The sequence below is a fragment of the Salvia hispanica genome, chromosome 2, assembly GCF_029641045.1.
Source record: "Salvia hispanica isolate PSC_SH4W2 chromosome 2, Shi_PSC_v1, whole genome shotgun sequence".
Classification (NCBI taxonomy): domain Eukaryota; kingdom Viridiplantae; phylum Streptophyta; class Magnoliopsida; order Lamiales; family Lamiaceae; genus Salvia; species Salvia hispanica.
In genome coordinates this window covers 59942382-59965214 of record NC_142693.1, presented here as the reverse complement: position 1 = coordinate 59965214, position 22833 = coordinate 59942382, and the positions used below count along the sequence as shown (strand labels likewise).

Genomic DNA, 22833 nt, shown 5'->3' with positions numbered 1-22833 from the left:
AACCATAAACAAGAAGTTTCAGAAAGGTAAGTACCAGAAATTAGATGTAAAATTAGGTAAAGAATACAAGGGGAGTAAATTAAGGATGTGCCAAATTGGCAACAGATGTAATTTTGTGCCAATAATTTTGTTTAATCGTCACTGCAGCAGAGCAGAGGGTAACATGAGCTTAGGAAAAACAATACAAGAAGAGACTAGGCACCAACATTCAACCCCAGCTCAGGGATATCTTATCTCAAGCACAACTAAATTATTTCCCGTGCAAAGACGGATGGATACATGCTTTTAAGTTATCAAAACACCAAACTATGGAACATTGCATATCTTAGCTAGCCATAGGATGGTTATGAACGTATTCAATTGCAAGATGGCATGAGTCGATCTTATCAGCTTCCTTGTCCGGAATTTCCAACTTAAACTCTTCCTCGATAGCCATCACAATCTCCACATTGTCTAAGCTATCCAGACCCAAATCCTTTTGGAAATGAACATCGGGAGTCACCTGAAGTTATTAGAAAAGAAACTAGTCAGACTTCAGCTATTATTCCCAGCATGGCATATCAGGATGATAGACATTGAAATGCAGATCATCGAATTCCTTTAGAAAAATGCTAATACTTGACAGAGAGTGTAAGAGGTATAATCCTGACTTAAATCTGAACGAGAAGCTCCAGAAAAAACACAAAATTTATGATTAAAGATTACTCAACAAAGTTCAGAAATGTAAATTATGATGGTTTCTACGAAAATTGCTACTTCAAAGAAATGATCCTTGATGTGGTATGAAATAAACGATAATAAGGTCAATTCATTGTGTTTGAACCAATTGTGAAAAGACTAAATAGCATACTTTTATCAACATTTGAATCAATCGATCAAATAAAGAACTTAATTATATGCAGAAGTTCCTGCATGTGCACACACAACAGAATGACAAGTGAAGAAGCCATTCAATTGCAAATCTATAACAAGCAGCACAAGTATTGTTTATTCCTATTTAAAACAGAGTACAGCTTTCTGATTAGAAGTCACATGTTTTCATTTCGAGCCAATACCTATTCAGATCCAGTAGTAAAACAGTACACTCCCACAATACAGCATGGTAAAAATCAGATATGAGAGTTTTCTGTTCATTTCAAAGATACTCCCACAGTGTACATATGTTTGTTTGAACACTTTTACATATAGACAAATCATCAGTATCCCGCCATACTTCAAGTGAAGTCTAGGATTAACAATCAAACCATCATTATGTGCCTGTAGCATTTTGTATCATTTCAACAACATTGGCGACCTATTAATATGAAGCACAATTTGGATTAATAAGCATCATTCAAATCGAAACTACATTCTGTTCACTTCTTCCTCCTTGCATGATAGTAAAAAAAATACGATTGGTGATGACTTAAGAATCTATTGGTCACTTCCAAGAGATTGTACTAGAATCCAAAGTTTTCAGCTTCTTTTGAAAAACATGGAGGGAAAGTTACAGGAAGAAGCTTTTATTGTATTCAACAGTCACTATCGTTCCTATCTGCTAATCAGAGCACACAAATGCAGCTAACAAACTGCATTACCATCAAACAAACCAAGAGAAGTCTACACATGCTTCATTGCCAGTGAATTACAACCCCCTTTCTAGTTTTAACATCCCCGTCCACACCGCTCAGAAGTAAACATGAATCACTATGAAATATCAATGTATCCAATAAATATAAACATCTAAACATTAAAATAAGTAGTAATTGAAATGATATCAACACGTTATTAATGAGTGATTATAAATATGACAAGGAATTTGTGCCGAAATCAGCTACTACAATATAAATCAGGCAATCCGAATCACCTGATATAAATCCAGCATATTCATTCCTAGAGCTCCGTATCTCTATTTACTATATCTCCATTCACCAATATATAAACATAAACAAAGATTATAGAATTACATAACACAACGCATCCCAACCTTGCCAAACAAATCATACACAACGATAACCTTATTTCAAAACTTCCGTTCATACAAATCGAGAAACATCACCGAGGCAATCAAAATGCTTGACATTCTAATTACGGAAAATTATTAAAATAATCGAATAATTGAAGAAACGTAGACCTTGGATGGATCGACTTTGGGGAAGCTCTTGACGACGTCGAGAACTCGGTCAATAACTGCCTGCTTGTCGAGGTGATCGTCGCCGTGGGACGACATCGATCGGACGGTCGCGAGGCGGGATCCGTTTAGGGCAAAGGATTGGGTTACGGGGACCCTAATGTGGCGGAGAATGGCGGATCGCAACGCCGACGCCATTTTCTGTTGCGAATTTCCGGTGATTTCTCGTGCTAGAGCTGAGCAGTATAGATGTTGGAAGGGGGATTTGGAACTGAGAGTGGAAGCACTTAACTAGATTTGGGGGTTCCGTTGAGGGGTATTCTCGGTATTTTCGCTGCGAGGGTTTTTGGGCAAAGCCCACCTTTGAGGATTTCATTTTGTTAAATTTCTTTTATTTATAGTACCGTTTTCATCTCATAAAAATAGTAGGAGTACAAATAAATAATATTCCCTTTATCCCGATTAATATGATACGTTTTTCCTTTTTAGTTTGCTCTATTTCATTTTTTGAAAACTTTCTCTCTCCAATGAATACACCCAACTACTTTCTCTCACTCGTATTAAAATATTCAATTTTCTTTCTCTCTATATTTTAATACTAACACCCATTAAGATGACACATTTCATTTTTTGAAAACTCTCTTTCTCCAATTAATACACCCAACCACTTTTTCCCACTAGTATGAAAATATTCATCTTTTTTTCTCTCTCTATTTTAATACTTACACCCACCTTTTTTCTCTTCAATTAAACACTTTAACCTATAATTTCTAAAATCCCGTGCCGGCTAAGAAATGTTTTATCTTAGTCGGGATGGAGAGAGTACGTTTTAACGTATAAAAAAAATACTCTTCCCATCCTTGAATAGTAGTAGGTTCAATTTGACTTGACATAAATTTTAAAAATATACTCCCTCCGTTCCGCTTAAGATGACACGTGTTCCTTTTTAGTTTATCCCAACTAAAGGCATCCACAATGGGACGCCCTAAGCGACGCCCTATGCACCGCCACATCAGTATTTTATCCTCCTCCTATTCCACCTGCAGTGGGGCGGACTATAGCCCGCCCTAAGCGACACCCTAAGCATTTTATCTATTATTTGAAATTTATATTTTTATGTTTGCAAATGTAAAAAGAAAAATAAACATATAAAAACAACACAATTAAAGGGAAATTCTAAATTTACTTAATTAAAAAAAAGTTACAAAATAAGAAATAAAAAAAAAGCACTAAATACAAAAAAAGGCTAGTCTAGAGAAGTCCCAACTTGCGGCTGAGACCATCGATCATCCGCTGGATGCCCTCGATTTGAACTGGGTTGGTCGCCTGCATGAGGGCGGTGTGCGCGTCCAACAACGTCCGGTAGTCGGAGGAGGCCGCCAAATCCGCGTACGCATGGGCCGAGTCGAAGTCGCGGACGGCGTCGAACTCGGGGTCGGCGACGGGGCCTGGTCAGGCGGCGCGGCGGAGGATGATGTGGCCTTGCCCTTGCCCTTGGCAGCCTTGACGCCAGGGGGACGCCGGGAGGACATCGGTGTGCCGGAACTCTCATCATCGAACACCGGACTGTTGAGGTCCATTGGAGACGCGCCGCTATCGCTACTTGTATAATCATCGAGGGTGCGCTTCGACGCCCTCTTCCTCGCCGCCGTCGATTGGGGAATCATACCACCAACGAACTTCTGCTTGTCCCTCAACAGCACCCAGGACTGGTAATGCTTGAAATCGCCGTACAATGAAATGTACGACTGCATCGCTTTGTCCCGCACATCCGCGAGACTCTCGCCACTGGCCTGCTCCCTCTCGCACTTCTCGTACTCCCCCGCGAACAAATTTACCTGCTTCTTTATTTGATCCCAGTGCTTGCGGAGCTGCTCCCTGTGGCGCTTGTACGCGTTCGCCGGCTTGGCTGCGTTGTATTTCTCGGCGATGTGCTCCCAATACGCAGTCACCTTCTGGTTGTTGGCGTACACCGTCCGAAACATCAATCCAACATCTCGTCAAGACGATGGATTCGGGATCGGAGTAGTTCGTCCTTCCCGGGGCGAACTCTTCACACACCTCTGTGGTAGACAACTTCTGGACTCGTGCCTTGGTCCGCTTCTTCTTGGTGGCGGGCCCAGACGTGGCGGCGGAGGGGCGGAGGCGAGGTGCGGCGGCGGAGGATGGGCGGTGGTCCGTGGTAGGCTCCATGTCGGACAGCCCGTACGAATCGGTGCTGAAGTCGGGATCGTACTCGGCGTTGGTGTCGAATGACCGGTATTCGTCGGGTTCTGTACCGGCCATCGTGCACCACCGAACATCGGACTATTCGGATAATCTCCGGAATCCATTTTGCTTGTAGAAAATGTAGTGAATTTGAGAGTGAAGAGTGAAGTGAAAAATGAAGTGAAATGAGATGAATATATAGGTTTTGAAAATTTAATAAAATTAAAAAAAACGGAAACGCGTCACATCGTCCGCGTCGTCCACAGTGGCAGATGATGCGACGGACGATGGGTATCCTCCGCGCATCGTCCGCGGACGATGTATCGGGCGCGGACTATGGGTAACCCATCGTCCGCGATGCTGCAGTGGCGGATGATACGTCCGTCGCATCGTCCACCCCATTGCGGATGCCCTAAGATGACACATTTCCTTTTTTGGAAACTTTCTCTCACACTCAACCACTTTTTTTTCACTCCTATTAAAATATTCATTTTTCTTTATATCTCTACTTTTAACACTTACCCTAACTTTTTCTCTCTTCAATTAAACATTTTAATCAATAACTCCTAAAATCCCTTGCCAGCTAAGAAATGTGTTATCTTAGCCGGGACGGAAGGAGTGAATTGAAAAATACAATGGAGGGTGAGCCTATTTTTACACATTTGCTATCAATTTTATAATAAAACATAATTGAGAATTTAAGATAGAGTAATTTTATAATAAAATATGATTGAGATAAAGTTAATGGGATGTATAATTTAAACCATCATAACGGAGCAGTAAACCATCATTTTTATACATAACATAAAACATTGTTTTCATGTTTAACATTTGCCAGGAATTTCTTAATTCAACCTGAAAAGCATATTTTCAACATATTCTTGAACTTGATTTCGATAAAGCAAATGTAGAATAAGCTAAGACAAACAAGGATGAAGTGACACTAAATCAATGATCATAAAAGTAGATTCCTTCAAGTTTGTTTTTTCTTTTGTATCAAGAACACTGGAGCTTTAAATAATGTCACAAGAATCCATCAAAAATTTCAGAAATAATCAAGTGCTTTCCCTGCTCAACTTGACATTCTTCACTAGTGAAATAACTTTCCAAGCAAGTTCCTCCTCAGTCACCGACCATGTACAGCGAAAATGTAGTGCATCCACGTTGCTGCTCGGACATTCTTCCCTCGAGCACAAAGAGGCAACAAACGACCCAACCTGAATGCCCTTTTGGCAATCATGCATAATACAATCAGGAAAATCTCCGGAAACTAATCCGAACAACAGCTGCAGCAAAAAAATCTTTTGAGACGTCGAAGGCGACCAATCTGATGCAGCATTGCTAATATCTGAATCATATGCTGCTGAGCAACAATGAACAAACTTCACTTGATGATTTTCTACTCCTAACACGTCCCTCAATTCATTTTGAGTAAAGACTCTAGGATTCTGCAGGGTTAACATCCCTTGACCCACTCGGTCATCATGAACCTGCAATATAGGAGGTGTTCTCTTGTCCGAGCCAACATTGGTTTTCCAAAACTTGAAATTGGGGGTCAGGCAACTCTGCAGAAATTCATCAGACACACCAGCTTCTATGTGATGAGTTGAAGGAATGGTCACAGTTTCATTGTTTGCTGGATAACAGCATTCAATTCCCAATTCAGACTCTATTTTTTCTTTAAGCGCAGCCATCTTAGGCTTTTCTCCATGTACAAGCAGCACATGCTTAGGCGAGAGAAATTCAACAAGGTCCATGATTCCCTTGCCATCGGTATGAGCACTAAAAGCTAACTTATGAATCTGCAAAGCAGGTTGGGGAAAGGCCAAATAAGAACTAATTTTAACTCTAACACAAGCACTTCACCAAAAAATGTGAAATTTTTGTGCTTGTTAAGGAGCTCTGAATTTGCAAACATTATGCCTTCTACATCAAAGGTCTTGAATTTGACATAGTTAAATGTGTGAATTTAAGCACAAACAATAACTTGAAATGCATATAATGTGTGTTTACATTCAAATATTTATCATTTCACAACTTCCCAATTAGTTTACCAACATAATATGGGATAATAATCATTTAAATCATAAACATTGACCAAATTTGTAATTTCAACCCAACTTGTAAGGCTGCGTAGCAAATAAATACCAAACCTTTCAATTTTATGCAATTAACAGTCAAGTCGAAATTGCCAATTAGGTTCAATATTTATGGTTTAAATGACTATGTCATACTATAATACTTATACAATAACCACTTTATTGAAAATTATTTTATTATTTTATATTCATACAAAAATCTACAAACAACACAACTATTCTGTTCATTAATACTAGGATTATCGACACTTTAAATACTAAAACTTCGAACCCTACCTAAATCTAAAACAAAAGCATGCTAAATAATTTAGCAAAAACAAAAAAGTTGCTAACGTTTCATCCTTTTGGGCTATTAGAGAAGGAAAAAATAATGGTATATCATAAGAGGAAGGTAAGAACCTGGCATCGCACATCGGTTTTGACATTCTCATCAAGCTTGATTTGTGTCGGTATCTTGGCTGACATCAATTTGCTTCCTATAATTCCATTCGAACAAGATCTGGAGGAAACACAGAGAGTTTGGGATCAAAGTTGCATACATGCACCGCCCCCGAGTTTACGCACCAGAACTGATAACATTCAAGATTACGCACGAAAGATAATTTTTTGGCTCTCTCTTTAGCCCTATGTCCCTAATCCCTAGGAGGTCTTCCATGAAAACTTTATTTTTTCTTGTGTGGATGGCGGGCAGGCCTGCCATGACCTATCATTACTTGCGACTATCTTCAACATAGTAAAAAACAAAAAAGGGCATTCTACATATGCATCGTCTAAAACGACTTATATCAGTTTAGCAACGAAAGAAACTTTATATTCATAACAGTGGTATCGTCTTCTTTGTTATATCTTCTGCATTTTCTTCATTCAGATAAAACGAATAAACCAGACCCACCCCCCCTCCCAAAATAACAGAGCAAGTAGAAGTGCAAATCACTTATGTTAGAAAAGAACAATCATACCCTGGTAGCATGACAAGATTCTCTTCGTATGGAGCCCACTGCTTGAGAATTTCCAAAGAAAAGCCACCATTAAGGTTCCCAGGTGAAGCAAAAAGGACACAAGGTCCAGGAGCATTTATCAAGGAACGATCAAAAATCCTAACTGCAACATCACAATTCAGAGTAGATTATATAAGGTACTTTTACATATTTACTTACACAGGTTGCACAAGTTTAGATAACACCCATGCTCTAGAAAATCATTGATAATCATGAAAATTAGAGAAGTTTTTTGAAGGATTATCGATCTCCAGTTTATATCTAAATAAGGTTTGAGTTGGACTTTCCGCCCAGAGGGGAAGATGATGCCAAAATAAGATAATGAGATTTAATCACCAACAGGTAAATGTATAAAAATAAATATTCAACATATTCATTTAGTATTTAGCGCATGGCAGGCATCCCAGCCCTCATACTTATATTCAAAGTTATACAACACATTGGCGAAGTGAAGTACCGGGCCTATGGTCTGTGCCTTACCAACAACTCTAGCTTACATCCATGTGTCATATCTCCCAAATTGTAGCTATGGTCGGGCATTGTTGTATTGTAGCCGAACCACTGCAGGAGTTGGGGATGGTGGAATTAAAATTTATAATAATTGAATATGACAGAGAAAGGAGAGGATATATGAGGCAACATGGGCTGATGAGGATAAATTTGCAAGGCAATCTCCATATTTCTGCCTTGTGGACAGAGTAGAGTACAGGACTGTTAGGGAGGAAGGATCGAGGAGTTGTTGCAGAATCGAGGAGAGGTGAGAGCAAAGGCAAGTGCGTAGCAGTGCTTGATGCTTGACCATTGTTCTCTCATTTCTTCATCTATTATTTACATTAGCCAATTAATATTGGGTTGAGCTGCCAGTTAGTTTTATGGGTCTTGCTATCCTAGAGAATACAAGCATTCTTTCTCCTATTGGAAAGACTAGTCTAGGATTTTGTATTTCTTGATCACATTATCATATTCATTTAGAGTATTTATTGATTTTCTCACATTATTATTTTTATTGATTGTCTCTCTAGTCGCATCAACGATTTAAATTTTTATTCATAAAGAATGATATTTATAATTTAAGAATAAAAATAATTCTATAAATATGTAAATATATAATATTGTATAACATTAGTAAAATTAATATCAATGCTATGCCCTAAAATATATATTCATATTTTTCTTATCATCTATTTCTCTCGCACAACTTTTTCTATGGCTTGGTTCGAGTTGTTTCCGAACACTGAACATATTCAATAAATTTTAATACTCCCTCCATCCACGAAAAAAGTCTCATTTTAGAATGTCCACAAAACATAGTTCCATTTATAAAAATGGAAAATTTTCCTCTCATACTTTACCTCTTTTTCTCTCATCTCTCTTACTTTACCCACATTTTTATACATTCTTTGTCTTACTTTATCATTTTCTCATTAAAACTCGTGTCGTGCATAAATATGACTATTTTTTATGGATGGAGGGAGTAGTTGTTTGGGCCCCCCATCGTTAAAAGTCTGGCTCCTGCATATTACTTGAGGTCATCATTGGAAAAAAAAAATCCATGCTGCTTCTTATTAGATCCAGAGTTTGGCCGGACTTACCGTTTCTGAAGTCAAATGCGTTGTGTCTAGCATGAGTGTCCTTGACATTTTGGCTTGCCCAATTGATGAGAATTTTATGGTACAGATTTGCTTGTATGGTCGAACCTGAGAATTTTTGTATTTACTCAGCTATTTCCAACGAAGTGAAAAAAAAAAAAGCTGATCTTCATGGACATGTGCCCACTCTTTGAGCTGTTTGATAGAGTGAAGGCGGAATTAACAAATGAGCTAAACTGAATTGATATAACACCTCAAACCAAGAAATTCACAGGAAGATTCCTACCACACTGTGAATGCTTTTCTGTTTCCAATGGTGGTGCAAAGATAAAGAAACCCTTATTTTGAAAATACTATTCAAACACCCACTAATTCTTAAACCACATAAGAACTTTATTCCAAGCACGCCAATGAAACCCATAATAATTTTACAAAAAGATAAAGGCAAAAAGGGTTACCTGAAGAGAAGTATATTGGCACCTTAAGGTTTGTCCGCTCCCAATAATCATCTAGTAGCATACACAGTTCCTGAAGAATAATTTAATCAGGAATGCACAACAAATTAATTGCATCAACTAATTTACATTTATGCTGCGAATAGTAAAACCTGAGTCCTCCCAAGAGCATTTGAAGGAATTAGAACCTTGCCTCCACTAGTAACACACTTGTGAACCTGCAAGACAAATCAATCACATGTAGATTTAAGCATCCAAATACACACTGAAATAAATAAACATCATATTAGAAATACGATTCAGGGGGAAAGCACATGACATATGGAACACCTAGACAAACATCCACTCTGCATCAAGCAATTCACAGGTGTACCTAGCAACTAAATGTTCCTAAGGCTGAGGAGACTTATGGCTTTATGGAAGAGAGGAAGTATACCAATTCAACAAGTGCCACTCATAACTGTAACCTTGAGAAATTGAAGCGTGAATAACTGAGATTTATTATTTAATACTTTGGAGTATAATTGCTTCAGTTCAGGTATAAGAAAGAACAAATGCAGAACGCCAAAATTAGTAAATAGAATCTATTTATGGGTGATGACAAGAGATACATAAGAACATATAAAGGTATATAACAAAAGAGCAAAGCATATAAGGTTAACAAAATTCAACTGATTGAAGATTCATACTGCTTTTAGAAATTCCCTCTCTTGGACATATTTTGAATCACGGTATGTTGTTGCATAAGTTGACCTGTTAAAAGGAAAAAATGAGGACATCTTAAGAAGGATTAATACGAAAGATCAGCCAACTGTGGCAGTGTATTCAGCCACTTTCATCACCCCAATCTCCATGCAGCCACTTTGAAGTTCATGAATCATCTAATTATTGACATATCTTCTAATCCCAGCTAAGTTCGTTCAAGTTAAAAAATGTCCTAGAGCATGCGAATTTCATATGCATCCCTAGCCAAGTTAGGATTTCTAGTCAGTCAGTGTATAGTCATGTAGAGTTTTTCTTACTCGGATATAACAAGGTCTAGCTGCAGTCGGTCAATTTGAGCTGCACCAAGATGTCTATCAGGCACCATATTATAGTCACCTGTATATACCAAAGCAGCATCACCCACTTTGGCATAAAACATTGCAGCCCCAAGAACCTGAGAAAAATGTGTATCAATTCTGAGCCAAATTGGACAATATTCAAAGAACAATCTAAATTTCATAGATGAACCATCTAATAAGTAGACACCAAAAGTTCCAGTATGTAATTGTTGTAAATATTGCGTTATAGAACAAAACATGATAGGCTGTAGGTTTCTAGTAATGAAATACTTATCAAAATCCTGACATGCACCTTCTACAGATGGACTGAGCCCTATCAAGTTTCATTCAATTGTGCAACCAATACATATACTATTATACTAAACCAACATGTAAGAAGTTTCTCGACACAGCATTTGATACTTCATAGCTTACAAAGACATTGGAAATTGAGAATATGGAGTTGTGATTGATATATTCTTCGTTAAGCATTTGGTTCACGAGTTGAAGTAAAGAATGCCTTGCTTCAAATTTGAATCCTTAGTATGTACTCCTCCGTCCCAAGGTAGATGTCTCACTTTGGTGATGGCACGAGATTTTAGAAAATGTTGTTTTGTGTGTTAAACGGAGAGAGAAAATACACCCTCCGTCCTCTGTTTCACCCTAAGTGATAGAAACATCACTCCCTTACTTTTTCTCACTCTTACTTTATCCTATCTCCACTTAACTCACAAAACAACACTACATAAAAAGGAAGTATATATATATTAATGTGAGAGAGAACTTTATCAAAAAAAAAGGAAATGTGTCATCTTTTGTTGGACAAACTAGAAAAGGAAGTGTGACATCTACCTCGGGATGGATGGGTATTATGTAGGGACTGGAACTATAAGGGATTCTCTACACATCAATATATAATTTGAGGGAAAAGGCTGGGTATTTTTAATTATGACATTATTATAAACCTTACACAGATATCTTGCAGGTCATTTGCAGAAGAAGCACAAGTTTGTGGTGTGTGTGTGTGTGTAAGAGATATTAGTAACACAAGTGGAGCAAGGAATTAAAGCCTTACGTGCCCTGCATAGTAGGCTCGAATCTGAAGGTCTTTATCAACGTGAATAGTCTGTTTTAGATCCACTGCAGTCACTAGTTTGCATAGACCGTAGCACATGTAAAAAGGAGCAATAAGATTACTAAAAATAACAGATATAAAATGTGCATACAATCAAACAGCACATGCCAGGAGTCAACTAAAATAGTATCTAAAAAGGAAACTATTTAGTGTTTCTATTACCCTAAGGTCCACAAGATCGCCTGTAGAAATAGTTGATGGGAATGACTGAGCAATAATTATCATTTAAGGAGACACCAAGCAGAAAAGAAAATGGTTCTTAGCACTGAGGAGAGAAGGAGGAAACAAAAGGTGTTATGACATTGCAAACCGAATTGAGAGTTATCAAGAAAAAGAAGACCTCTCAAAAAGAATGTTTTTAGGCATGCAGTTGGCATTTTAATGATGTAAGTAGTATTTGACATAATGCTCTTAACTGTCAAACATTTCTGCTCCTTTCTGATAATTATGCCCAGAGAAGGTAATCTCAAAAGTATGCCCTTTGATTATCAGGTATCAAGTAAAATCATACCCAAAAAAAAACGATTTGAAGTGATACAAATCAAAACCTAAACAGAACAGCCAACAGGTTGAAAGGAAGTATATTTTTATCATTTGTAAACCATAGATTAACCTCTTTCAATGTAGTGGGAGATTCTTTTGTGCCTGCTCCGTGAATGTTCTAGCAGTGTAATATCTGCTAGCAGTAGAGTGTGTGTGATTGTGATATGCATAGGTAACTATTAATTGTGATATGCATAGTTGTTTCTTTGGGCACAGTACTCCAAATGTAGGTGGTTGAACTGAATTGTTGTCATGTTATTTTTGGTTTAACTGAACTGTTCCTACCCATAGCTCACTAAGCAATATGGTCTCATCCTATGAGCCCACGGATTAGCAAATTTTTCCCGAATCAAGTTTACATGTGCCACAAGTTCCCTTGGCAACCAAGTGACCAACAACTTGATTAATTAGGTGTATCTATATGATTTTAATTCACTATATTTGTTATTTTATTTCATAATTGAGTTTCAGGCTGGACTGGATACTCTAGGTCAAATTCTTTAGTTATTTATAGCTTTCATTCTATATATTTGCTCCTCCTCGATACTTTTTACTCTGTTAGATGCAAAACAACAATTTCCTTGCATAAACTTGAACTAAGAGGCAAAACAAAGATAGAGAGTTCATAAAAAGTTGCACTACCTTTTTTCATACACTCTGCAATATGCTCAGAAGTAAATTGCGCTTTCTCTCCTCCTCTTTCAAGCGTATTTCGATAATCCTCGAGTGCCAGTGGAGCTAAGGCCTTCGTTGGATACTACAGCAGCAAAAACTGTTTCAATTTTAAAAAGCCAAACATAATTGAGGAAAAGGGGACTGCTATAGTGAATATGATGACTATGGGTCTGGTACCGTCATGTAAATGGGGCCCTCATATCCACAAACTTGAGTAAAATATGGAAGGGCTCCAATGTGGTCCAAGTGGAAGTGTGTAATGATCACACAAGAGAGTGAACTGGTAAAGTCACCAGAATCTGAAATCAAAGAAAAATCTGGGTATTGGCGAAGATCTTTGTAGCGCATGTGCATTCCACAATCAAACATTATTCTCTTGCCATTTATTGTCACAACCACGCAGCTCTTCCCCACTTCTTGCCCCGCGCCTGTCCAAATTACATGGACAATTAATTAAAGATAAAACAGTTTCTAGGAAAGTTTAGAAAGTGTCCTGAATAAATACAATTCGTTACCGAGCACTAGGCATTCGATAGCCATCTCTAGGCAGCTGTACTCACGACCCGTTCACTAAAATTCTGTTTTATACTTTTAATCTCTGCAGCAGAAAGAATAAAAATAAAGCATCACCATAAAATTCATAATGGAACAAATTAAAACTGTTGTCAAATATTACCCTTGAACTCCGGCCACAACCTATATCAGAATATTACAGTTTAGTTTCAAAACACAATGAAGAAACACAACCTACCAATCAAGAATAGCAAGGAAAGAAGCCAGAAAACTAAAAAGGCCCGGAAAAAGTGAATAAAAAAGATAGCAATAAAAAGTAATGAAGAGAATTGTAACACCCAACTTTTTCTACCTTAATTCATCGAGTTATTTTTTTTTTTCAAATCTGAAATTCTCTCCCTGCAACAGAGGTACACTCTTTTCCCTCAATTCTCAATTCCATGGCTTAAGTGCCTCACTCACGATAGTTCACTCACAGAAATTATAACAACACTTTGAACCCTTTTTTTGAGAGATTTTCTCAAGATACGATCTTTAATCTGCAGTAGTAATAGGCCCTTTGAACCAATTCAAATTCTTCAAACCTCATGAAAAACAAACTAAAATCTTTTAAAAGTTTTAGAATGGGGAATTGGGGGATGAGACTTACCGTTTGTGCGAAGTCAGTGAGAAAAATTGGTGTTGTCGATTTGAGATAGAATGAGACGAAATCAGTGACTTGATTTTCAATTTGAGAGCTAGGGAGAGGGAGAGGGAGAGGAGAGGGAGAGGGAGAGTTTTTCTGGTTTGAATGGGAGTATGTTGTGTTATTGTTTTCTTCCTATTTCTTTTTCTTATGTTTAGTTTTTAGGCTTGGGTACATTCTTTTTTTTTCCTTAGCGGGCCACTATTATTTCAATTTATTTAATTGGACCAACTTAGATTTAGTATGTGAGACTTGGTTGGAAATACATATATGTACGTGTGTTTTGGGTCAGGAGTATATATATATATTCTTTTATTTAATTTATTATTTTTGTTGTTAGACTAAGTTAATTTTTTGATTGGACTGTATTTTACTAGGCCTATGGTTTGTGCCTTACCGTCAACTCTAGCTTACATCCATGTGTCATGTCTCCCAAATTGTAGCTATGGTCGGGCATTGTTGCATTGTAGCCGAACCACTGCAGGAGTTGAGATGGTGGAATTAAAGTTTACTACTATAATAATTTATTATGACAGAGAAAGGAGAGAATATATGAGGCAACATGGGCTGATGAGGATTGACTTGCAAGGCAATCTCCAGATTTGTACCTTGTGGATAGAGTGCAGGACTGTTAGGGAGGAAGGATCGAGGAGTTGTTGCAGAATCGAGGAGAGGTGAGCGCGAAGGCAAGTGCGTAGTAGTGCTTGGTGCAGTGAGAACAAAATACATCGAACATTCTCTGCATATTAGTAATAATATTGGAAAGATCACGGCACCACCACTCTACATAATGTCATGAGAACTTAAAACCCACATGCTACAATCTGTTAAACAAAACAGATTATCAATCATTAGATAAATAGAAATTCCACGCATATATATTCATCCTTCCATTTAATCTCCAAGTCCAAAAAAGAAAAAGAAAAAAAGCATAGTATGGCTATTTGGATTATTGTCTTGCTGCTTGCTAGAAGCTAAAACTAATTGAATGTAATATAAAATTGTTCACACAGTTGAACAAGAGAAAGCTTAGTTCTACTTAAGCATCTTCCCATTTCCCATACAGTTGATCAGCCAATACTTTTCAGTCTTCACAATCTCAAATTGCATATTGCTGAATGCATACGAACCAAATCAGCAGCTTATATTGAGGAAAAGCAAAACCGAATTGATTTATGAACGACGATTTCTCATACACACAGATATAGTTCACCAACCTGGAAGACGGTGAGCCACTCTGAGGCGATGGTGGTGGACAGGTCAAGGCCAGAGGGTGGCTGCAACGCTGCTCAGTCGGAGGCCGCACCTTTGGTGATGGCGCGACGGAGAAGGAGAAAGAGAGCGCGCTAGAATGAAGTGTTGTTAGCAAAACTTTTGCGCGCTAAATCTTACGTCAAGTTGAATACAAACCAATCTAATCTTCGACATATAAAGCATGTTCAGGATTTAGGAAAGAGAGAAGACAACTTGGGCTTATTAGATTTGAGCCTAATATTATATTGTTGGGCTGTTTTTTATTTTTGGATCGGGTTATAATAAACTAATGTTGCCCTAATGTTGCCCTAATGTTGACATAGTTAGCCCAAATCCTCACAAGTTTAGGCCTAGAGACTTGTGAGTTACGCACCATGCACACCTCTCTTCGCTGATTTATTAAGAATTGATTCGTATCAAATAATTGTAATTGACTATTTGATAGAATTATAAAATTAATTTTATCAATAAAATAATCTTATTTGCAACAATGCCTATTATTTTTATAGGTATTTGGATTTGAACCACTTTGTAGTTTTTAAATTAAATTCAGATTAATACAAAATTATTTATATTTTGCAAGTGGTAGTAGGTGGTAAATCTTGTCAAAATTAATATGTATTCTCTCCATCCGCAAATAGGAGTCTTGTTTTTTTATTTTAGTTTATCCGCGAATAAGAGTCATGATTCTATATCTATATCTATATCAATATAAAAGGCGAATTTTGGCCTTATTTTTGAATATTTATAAATTTTGGGTATAAATTTAAATACTTATAAATTAGGCTTGAATTTGATTATTTATAAGTAGTTGCTATGAATATTTATTTAGATATTTTAATAAGCACTTTGACTAATTTTTAAGAGCTAAATAATATTATTAGATAATGCAACTTTTAGATTTGGATGTATTATTTTTTTTAAATAATTAATTAAATATATTATTCGTAAATAATAAATATTTAAATATTACAGTGTTGTTATAGACACTAAGACACTACAATTTTCAACTTCTTCTTCATTTTGTTTAGGATGATGTTTTTTTATATATATATTTGTTGTTATTGAGGATAGTATTGAAATTAGTTTTTTATAAGATAAATTATATTCATTTATGTATAAATAATGTTTGCTTTCACTATCAATTCATTCTCTCGATTTTTTTTGTGATTGGAGAATTATTTGTTTCAATAATCTTTTAACAATGTTTTGTTAGCTTAGAACCCAAGTGGACCACACCGGTGGATTGACCCGGTGGACTAGCCCAGCGAGTTGGACCTAGATACAACTATTATCTTTTGTTTCTTAATGTTTGACATCTAATTCAACAATTTACTAATTATGTTTATAATGTAAATAACTATGCAAAAAACCTTCAATATTATATTAATTATTCTTTCTAATCCACCGAAGATGACCCACTTTCAATGCTTGAAAAAGATAATCCAAGAGACTTTCGCGATCGATTCGGGAGGGGATAGTGTCTGGGCTGAGTGTGGCATGTGAAGTGTGTTTTGTGTAGCATCTTCATCAAGGTGAAGAGTGTAGGGTCCCAAATATTTCGGTCCAATTGTTGAACAATCATATATTCGTCCTCCAGCCAAAACACAATCAAATACACTTTCTTTGCTCAATTTTCCATCTAAATGTTGTGTACTAACTCCATTTGTAATTTCCTCATGTTCTGAGTGTCAGGTCGCGTCATAAAGAAAAGACGTTTGGATGAAAGGTTCATTGCTATAACTAATGGTATTACCACAAAGAAGATAGGGGTTGATGGTGATCGAGAGGCTATTGACAGCACAATACGATCTGTATTTCACCTTAGCAAGGACCGGGTATTTTGGCTGGAGGACGAAGATGGTTGTGTGGCCATTGGACTGTCACATGCCTCTGACCAACTACACTCTTCGCGTTGATGAAGGTTATACACTAAACTCCATAATAATTCTTTATAAATTTTCTTTATCGTGCAACCTCCACAATAATTCTTTATAAGTTCTCATTATCGTGCATTCTTGATTGCTGCAGGGGTGACTGTCAAGATTACTTTTCCTACTGGTTATTCAGACATGCCACATAAGAAACGTTCTACTCCGATGCAGAGTTTGTTGAGTTCCTCAAATGTATGAACTGACAGTATTTGGAGTCTGATTATGCCCATTTCCGTTCTGAGCTGGTCCTCATGGCCAGGTACTCTGGTTACAATGGCCAAGTCTGAAGCCAAATTGAAAAAAAATACTATTTCTGTAGATGAACCACTTAATCTCCCACTAGAAACCTACACTATGCTTCCAAAAGGTGTTTTGTTAAGTTTCAATAACTTTCTCTAATCCATTTTGGTGTTCCGTTGCATATACCATCTTTTTCAGATTTGTTTTATTTGATATCAATTTGGCACCCTTTAGTTGATATTTGCACACATTATAATGTTCTATTGCATGTACCACCTTTTCACATTTATTTCTTTGATTTCAATTTTGCATGCTTTAGTTGATATTTGTTAGTACTAATTATCAAGAGTTTACTCCACTAAATCAGGATATATAATTATTTTATTTAAACAAACTGCACTTTTGTTAGATAAAGACGTTGTATGAATTGATATATTCAATTAATTTTTAAAATTCAATTTTCTTTTCAAATAAATACTCCCCCTCATTCCATTTAAAGTAGATATGAGTCTCATTTGAAGAACAGTATTACAGCAAGTGAATGTAAATGAATTGTGATAGTAGATGTAGTATTAATTTGTGATGGATATTCTTGTAATCATGTGTTTATGGAGTGGATGTAGTATTAAACATGATGTACTATATTATACTCTAATAAAATTTAGTTTTATTGTACTCCCTCCCACCCGTCTAAGATGACACATTTCTTAGCCGGCACAGAATTTTATGAGTTATTGGTTAACATGTTTAATTAGAGAGAGAAAAAGTGAGTGTAACAATGTGTATCGAATGGTTGTTTGGGGTCAAAATAAAATTTCAAAGAGAAGTACTCCCTCCGTCTCATAATAAATGACACACTTGAGAATTGGCACGGAATTTTAGGTGATGTTGTTTTGTGTGTTAGGTGGAGAGAGAAAATAGTATATTTATATTAATGAGCTTTTTCTAACAAAGAAAATGTGACATCTTTTATGAGACAAACTAAAAAGGAAAGTGTGGCATCTAGTATGGTACAAATGGAGTATAAAGTTACCCAAATATTATAACGTCGATGAGATATTTGAAATAAAGTTATATTCCATTCAACCTCTATTTCATATTCACCTCATAAAGTGACGAAGTATTATATTGCGTCATAAAAAAAACAGATAAATTTATAAATGGCACATATTTTAATATACATTTAGTAAATAAGATTGAAATGAGAAAAAGTAGGGGGGGGGGAGAGAAAAGGTTGTGGAAATAGTGCTATTGGATAAGTGATCCACATTATTTGTAGTATGTAATCGGTTAAAAATATTTCATATTTAAACTTTGGTATAATTTTTGGGGACAATTCAGAATGGTAAAACTAGTCTTTTTTTTTAGGATGAAGTTAGTATATATCAAAGCCTCGCATTAAAATATTGGACTTTAAATAAATATTTGTATAGTCGATTATACCTTATAAGAGCATTTGGTCCTGCACATATGGCTTCACGAACCTCATCAAAACAATACTTAGGCAAGTTTTTATAGCAATCTGGTCCTGACGGAGTATATGATTCACCTAAGATTGTTGCACATATTACAAGGAATGTCACCATCTTAATCATGGATTTAGACTTCATTATCAATCTTTCCTTTTGACAAATTTTGTTCAACTATATTTTTTATTAGTCTTTATATAAATACACTGCTTTAGATGGATCTATTACTAAACTAATGTTGAAACATAAATTTTTATCCGTTATGGAGTACTAAATTAATGTTGAAAGATTCTATATAATGCATTTTAGTTTGTAATAAAGACATACCGATCTGAGTAGGGCTGAAAATTTAATCCGCGGGTTTCGGGTATTCCCGACCCAGTCCCAATACCCGACGGGTTTTGGGTACCCGAAACCCGAAATTATGGGTTCGGGTACGGGTTTGGGTAGTTAATGCTAGGAATTTTCGGGTTTAGGGTACCCGAAACCCGTATTAGGGTACCCGACTAATACCCGATTAAACCCGATTAATTATGTATTTGTGATAAATATTTTTATTTAGTATAGGGCCTATGGCTCGTAGGGTAAATATAGGGTAAATCTAGGGTAATCACATGTATATTTATAAATTTTTCGTGTGCCTCACTTTTTCAAGTTTCCTTCACACCGCTGTTGCTGCTCTCTTTTTTCCGTTTGTACTAGATCAGGATGGTTTTTATTTTCTTTGCAGTTTTCATGTTTGCATATTTATTGTTTTACCTCCTTCATGGTTGGCGGTGACCACACTAAACTCTAAGATCTACACCTAATCAATTTACATGCTTTATATTTTGTTATTTTTGCATGTAACTTGTTGGTTATAAGAGTAGTCACGTGTGCATATATATGTTATATATATATATATATATAGGGATGTATTCAAATCCTTTTCATATCTTTTGTCCTTTTTCTTTCTTAATCCTAGCCCCACGATTTTGTCATCTGACGGTTAGATTAATGCCACGTGTCATTTAATAATATATATATATATTGCTTTTAGAGATTATGGATTACTTTTTAATGGTTTTAATTTACTTGTGGAATACTGGAACTTGTTGTCTAATTTTTTTTTAGTTTGTTTTGCTTAGGATGGAAGGGGATGACAATACGATTTTCAATGAGCATAATTTGAACAACGGTTTTGTATTAAGAGATATAGAAGAAGACGAAAATCAAAGGGAGAAATCTACACAAACTACGCAAGCTCAGAATAAAAGAAAAGATGAGGAACATCGGGAATCAAGATCTCTACGTTGGAAAGATTATGACAAAGTGTGGGTTGAGTTAGGTGATCCTCCTATTAAAAAGCTCAAAGGAAAGTGCAAGCGTTGTGGTACTTTGATTGCAGCCGATCCACGCGGCGGCACCAATGGTTTAAAAAACCATACTGTTGCATGTTTGAAGAGGTTATCCAAATCGCAAGCGAATCAAGGTCAAACTGTTTTGAACTACTCCATGGATCAAAATGGTGGTACTGCATCTTTGACAAGTTGGAAGTTTGATCAAAAGGTGACCAGACTAGCATTATGCGAGATGATCATCCTCGACGAGCTCCCTTTCAGATTTGTGGAACACGAGGGTTTTAGAAAATTTGTTCAAAGTATGTGTCCACAGTTCTACATTCCGTCAAGAATAACAATAAGAGCAGACTGTGTGAGGTTGTCTCTTGAGCACAAACAAGGTTTGCACAAATTTTTCAAGAAAGAAGGCATGGGAAGAGTATCTATCACAAGTGATTGTTGGACTGCGGTGAACACAAGCTTCATTTGTGTTACTGCACATTGCATCGAGAAAGACTGGAAACTGCACAAGAAGATACTAAGTTTTTCTAAGATTGAAGGTCACTAGAGGGAAGAAATCGGTGAAGCTATAGTCACATCACTGAAGGACTGGGGATTGACAAATCTCTTTTCTTGCACTATGGATAATGCAGCCATAAATGATTTGGCTATTACACATATCAAGTCTCACCTTGACAAATCGAACACGAATATTTTGGATGGCAGGTACTTTCATATGCGCTGTGTAGCTCATGTACTGAATTTGGTTGTAAAAGATGGCTTGGCTGAAATTGGCATATCTGTGCGCCGAATCAGAGAGGCAATGAAGTGGCTCAAAAGTTCACCAAAAAGAGGTACACAATGGGATAGAGTCGTGAATATGCTCTCAGACAGGATTGATTGCAAGAGGTCATTGTGTTTGGATGTTCCAACTAGATGGAACTCTACTTATTTGATGCTAGAGTCGACTGTACAGTACGAAGAGGCATTCACGCTCTTTGGGCAAATGCATCCCATTTTTGGTGAAGAATTGAAGAAGAAAAAACACGATGAACTTCTCATAGGAGTAATTGAACAAGAAGATTGGATAAATGTGAAAAAGATGATGGAATACCTGAAGAAGTTCTACGAGTTGACTCTCCTCATCTCCGCCACAAAAAAACCTACCTCACATTTATTTTTTTGCCGAGATGTGTGATGTCTTTGATCTCATCATTGAATTGGAGAATAATGACGAATATGAAGTGAGTTCCATGGCTACCAAAATGAGGTAAACAATTAACCAAAATATTTTAGTTTGTATAATAATTCTACTTTCTACTAATTTTTTTTTGTGTATTACATGATCACGTTTTTTTTTTCAATTTCAAGGTTGAAGATTGGAAAATATTGGATGGAGGAAACAGAGTTAAATCCTAAGATGAATAAGATTTTATACATTGCTGTTGTACTTGATCCACGACAGAAGATGAAACATTTGGAGACGTGCTTTAAGTCAATCTACGGAGTTGAACGTGGGGTTGATATGGTAAAAGAGGTGACAAACTCCATGAATGCATTGTTTGAATTTTATCGAGCACAACATGAGACTAAGAATCCTACTATACCTTCAAATATGTCTGCTACTGATACTTTACCTCCTCGTTATGGTCGGTCGGATCGTCGAGGCTCCCTTAGTCTTATGGCATTGCAGGATGATGAAGAGCCCAACAATGCGAATGAGCTCGCTATTTATCTCACAGAAAATAAACACAAAGTATAAAAGAACGATGTGGATAACTTTGACATCTTGAAATGGTGGTCGGAGAATCCACGCTACCATGTTTTGAGTGAGATGGCAAGAGATATTTTGGCAATTCCAGTTTCTAGTGTTGCTTCTGAATCTGTATTTAGTACATAAAGTCGTGTTCTAACCGCGTATAGAAGCTCATTGTCTTGCAATATGGTTGAGGCATTGATTTGCGCCGGAGATTGGTTGAAGACTAGTAATATAGAAAAGAAAGATGAAGAAGACATATCTGAAGAGGATCAACAAAAAGAGTTTCAAAGTGGTAAGTACATTTCTTTAGATTTGTTCTTACTATTATCTCTCTCTCATTTCTTCTTGTTTATTTATGTAGTATTGGTAGCTACCATCGGAGAGATGGCCTGCACAAAGTCACAGATGAATGACAAAATGAGGAGCACTTAAAGATGAATTGAATGGCATGAATCTTAGTTTTTGGGTTATAAAGTTCTTAGTTTACTATTTTGATTATGTTTGGTTGCTTTGACATTATTTAGATTATGTTTGGTTGCTTTGACATTTCATTGTTCGGTTCATGTTGCATTATTTATGTTCTTACTTGTTATCTTTTGAAAATATATAGTTAATTAGTTATGCTTTCTCCATTTTATTTACATGTTCATTTAATGTCTTAAAAAATTATTTTAATCTCTTTTATGTTTCAATTTATATAAAAAAAAAATTATTTTAAAATTAAGTAGTGTCTATTTGTCTAATGTCTATTTTATATAATATAGAATCATAGTCAATAAATAGTATAAGTATGGTGTTATTTTTA

General features: G+C 36.4%; 3 protein-coding genes and 1 pseudogene across 5 annotated transcripts; 2 read left to right on the top strand and 2 right to left on the bottom strand.

The window, feature by feature from the left end:
* Window positions 1–75: 75 nt before the first annotated feature.
* LOC125202824 (acyl carrier protein 1, mitochondrial-like) lies at window positions 76–2399 on the bottom strand. The gene is made up of 2 exons (XM_048101297.2): window positions 2114–2399; window positions 76–502 (listed from the first exon to the last, which is right to left on the bottom strand). Exons 1-2 carry the CDS (start codon window positions 2306–2308, stop codon window positions 326–328), a joined length of 372 nt encoding a protein of 123 aa, XP_047957254.1. The 5' UTR covers window positions 2309–2399; the 3' UTR covers window positions 76–325.
* A 2857-nt stretch (window positions 2400–5256) lies between these two features.
* Window positions 5257–14182, bottom strand: CPSF73-II (cleavage and polyadenylation specificity factor 73 kDa subunit-II). Of its 3 annotated transcripts, none has more exons than XM_048088726.2 (14): window positions 14018–14182; window positions 13532–13551; window positions 13371–13453; window positions 13033–13283; window positions 12823–12937; window positions 11578–11651; window positions 10482–10618; window positions 10149–10212; window positions 9612–9677; window positions 9463–9532; window positions 9008–9112; window positions 7377–7518; window positions 6817–6916; window positions 5257–6120 (listed from the first exon to the last, which is right to left on the bottom strand). In XM_048088726.2, exons 3-14 carry the CDS (start codon window positions 13393–13395, stop codon window positions 5374–5376), a joined length of 1896 nt encoding a protein of 631 aa, XP_047944683.1. In that variant the 5' UTR covers window positions 13396–13453; window positions 13532–13551; window positions 14018–14182; the 3' UTR covers window positions 5257–5373. The 3 variants fall into 3 exon arrangements, with proteins under 3 accessions (XP_047944683.1, XP_047944690.1, XP_047944675.1); XM_048088733.2 differs by lacking the exon at window positions 13532–13551 and having other exon boundaries at window positions 13033–13154; window positions 13236–13283; XM_048088718.2 differs by lacking the exon at window positions 13532–13551.
* Window positions 14183–17083: 2901 nt separating this feature from the next.
* On the top strand, window positions 17084–20742 carry LOC148932817 (uncharacterized; annotated as a pseudogene).
* A 167-nt stretch (window positions 20743–20909) lies between these two features.
* Window positions 20910–22031, top strand: LOC148932816 (zinc finger BED domain-containing protein RICESLEEPER 2-like). Its single transcript, XM_089065240.1, has 2 exons — window positions 20910–21400; window positions 21641–22031. The coding sequence occupies exons 1-2, from the start codon at window positions 20910–20912 to the stop codon at window positions 22029–22031; spliced, it is 882 nt and encodes a 293-aa protein (XP_088921366.1).
* The last annotated feature ends 802 nt before the right edge of the window (window positions 22032–22833 follow it).

Excerpts from the sequence above, each read along its gene's own strand:
- LOC125202824 (XM_048101297.2), bottom strand. The coding sequence starts at position 2,308 with ATGGCGTCGGCGTTGCGATCCGCCATTCTCCGCCACATTAGGGTCCCC. Across the intron at positions 503-2,113 it reads CCAAAGTCGATCCATCCAAG|GTGACTCCCGATGTTCATTT; the intron begins GTCTACGTTTCT and ends TAATAACTTCAG.
- CPSF73-II (XM_048088726.2), bottom strand. The coding sequence starts at position 13,395 with ATGGCTATCGAATGCCTAGTGCTCG. Across the intron at positions 11,652-12,822 it reads TGCAGAGTGTATGAAAAAAG|TGACTGCAGTGGATCTAAAA; the intron begins GTAGTGCAACTT and ends TATGCAAACTAG. Across the intron at positions 6,917-7,376 it reads AATCTTGTCATGCTACCAGG|ATCTTGTTCGAATGGAATTA; the intron begins GTATGATTGTTC and ends TGTTTCCTCCAG.
- LOC148932816 (XM_089065240.1), top strand. The coding sequence starts at position 20,910 with ATGGATAATGCAGCCATAAATGATTTGGCTATTACACATATCAAGTCT. Across the intron at positions 21,401-21,640 it reads TACCTGAAGAAGTTCTACGA|GTTGAAGATTGGAAAATATT; the intron begins GTTGACTCTCCT and ends TTCAATTTCAAG.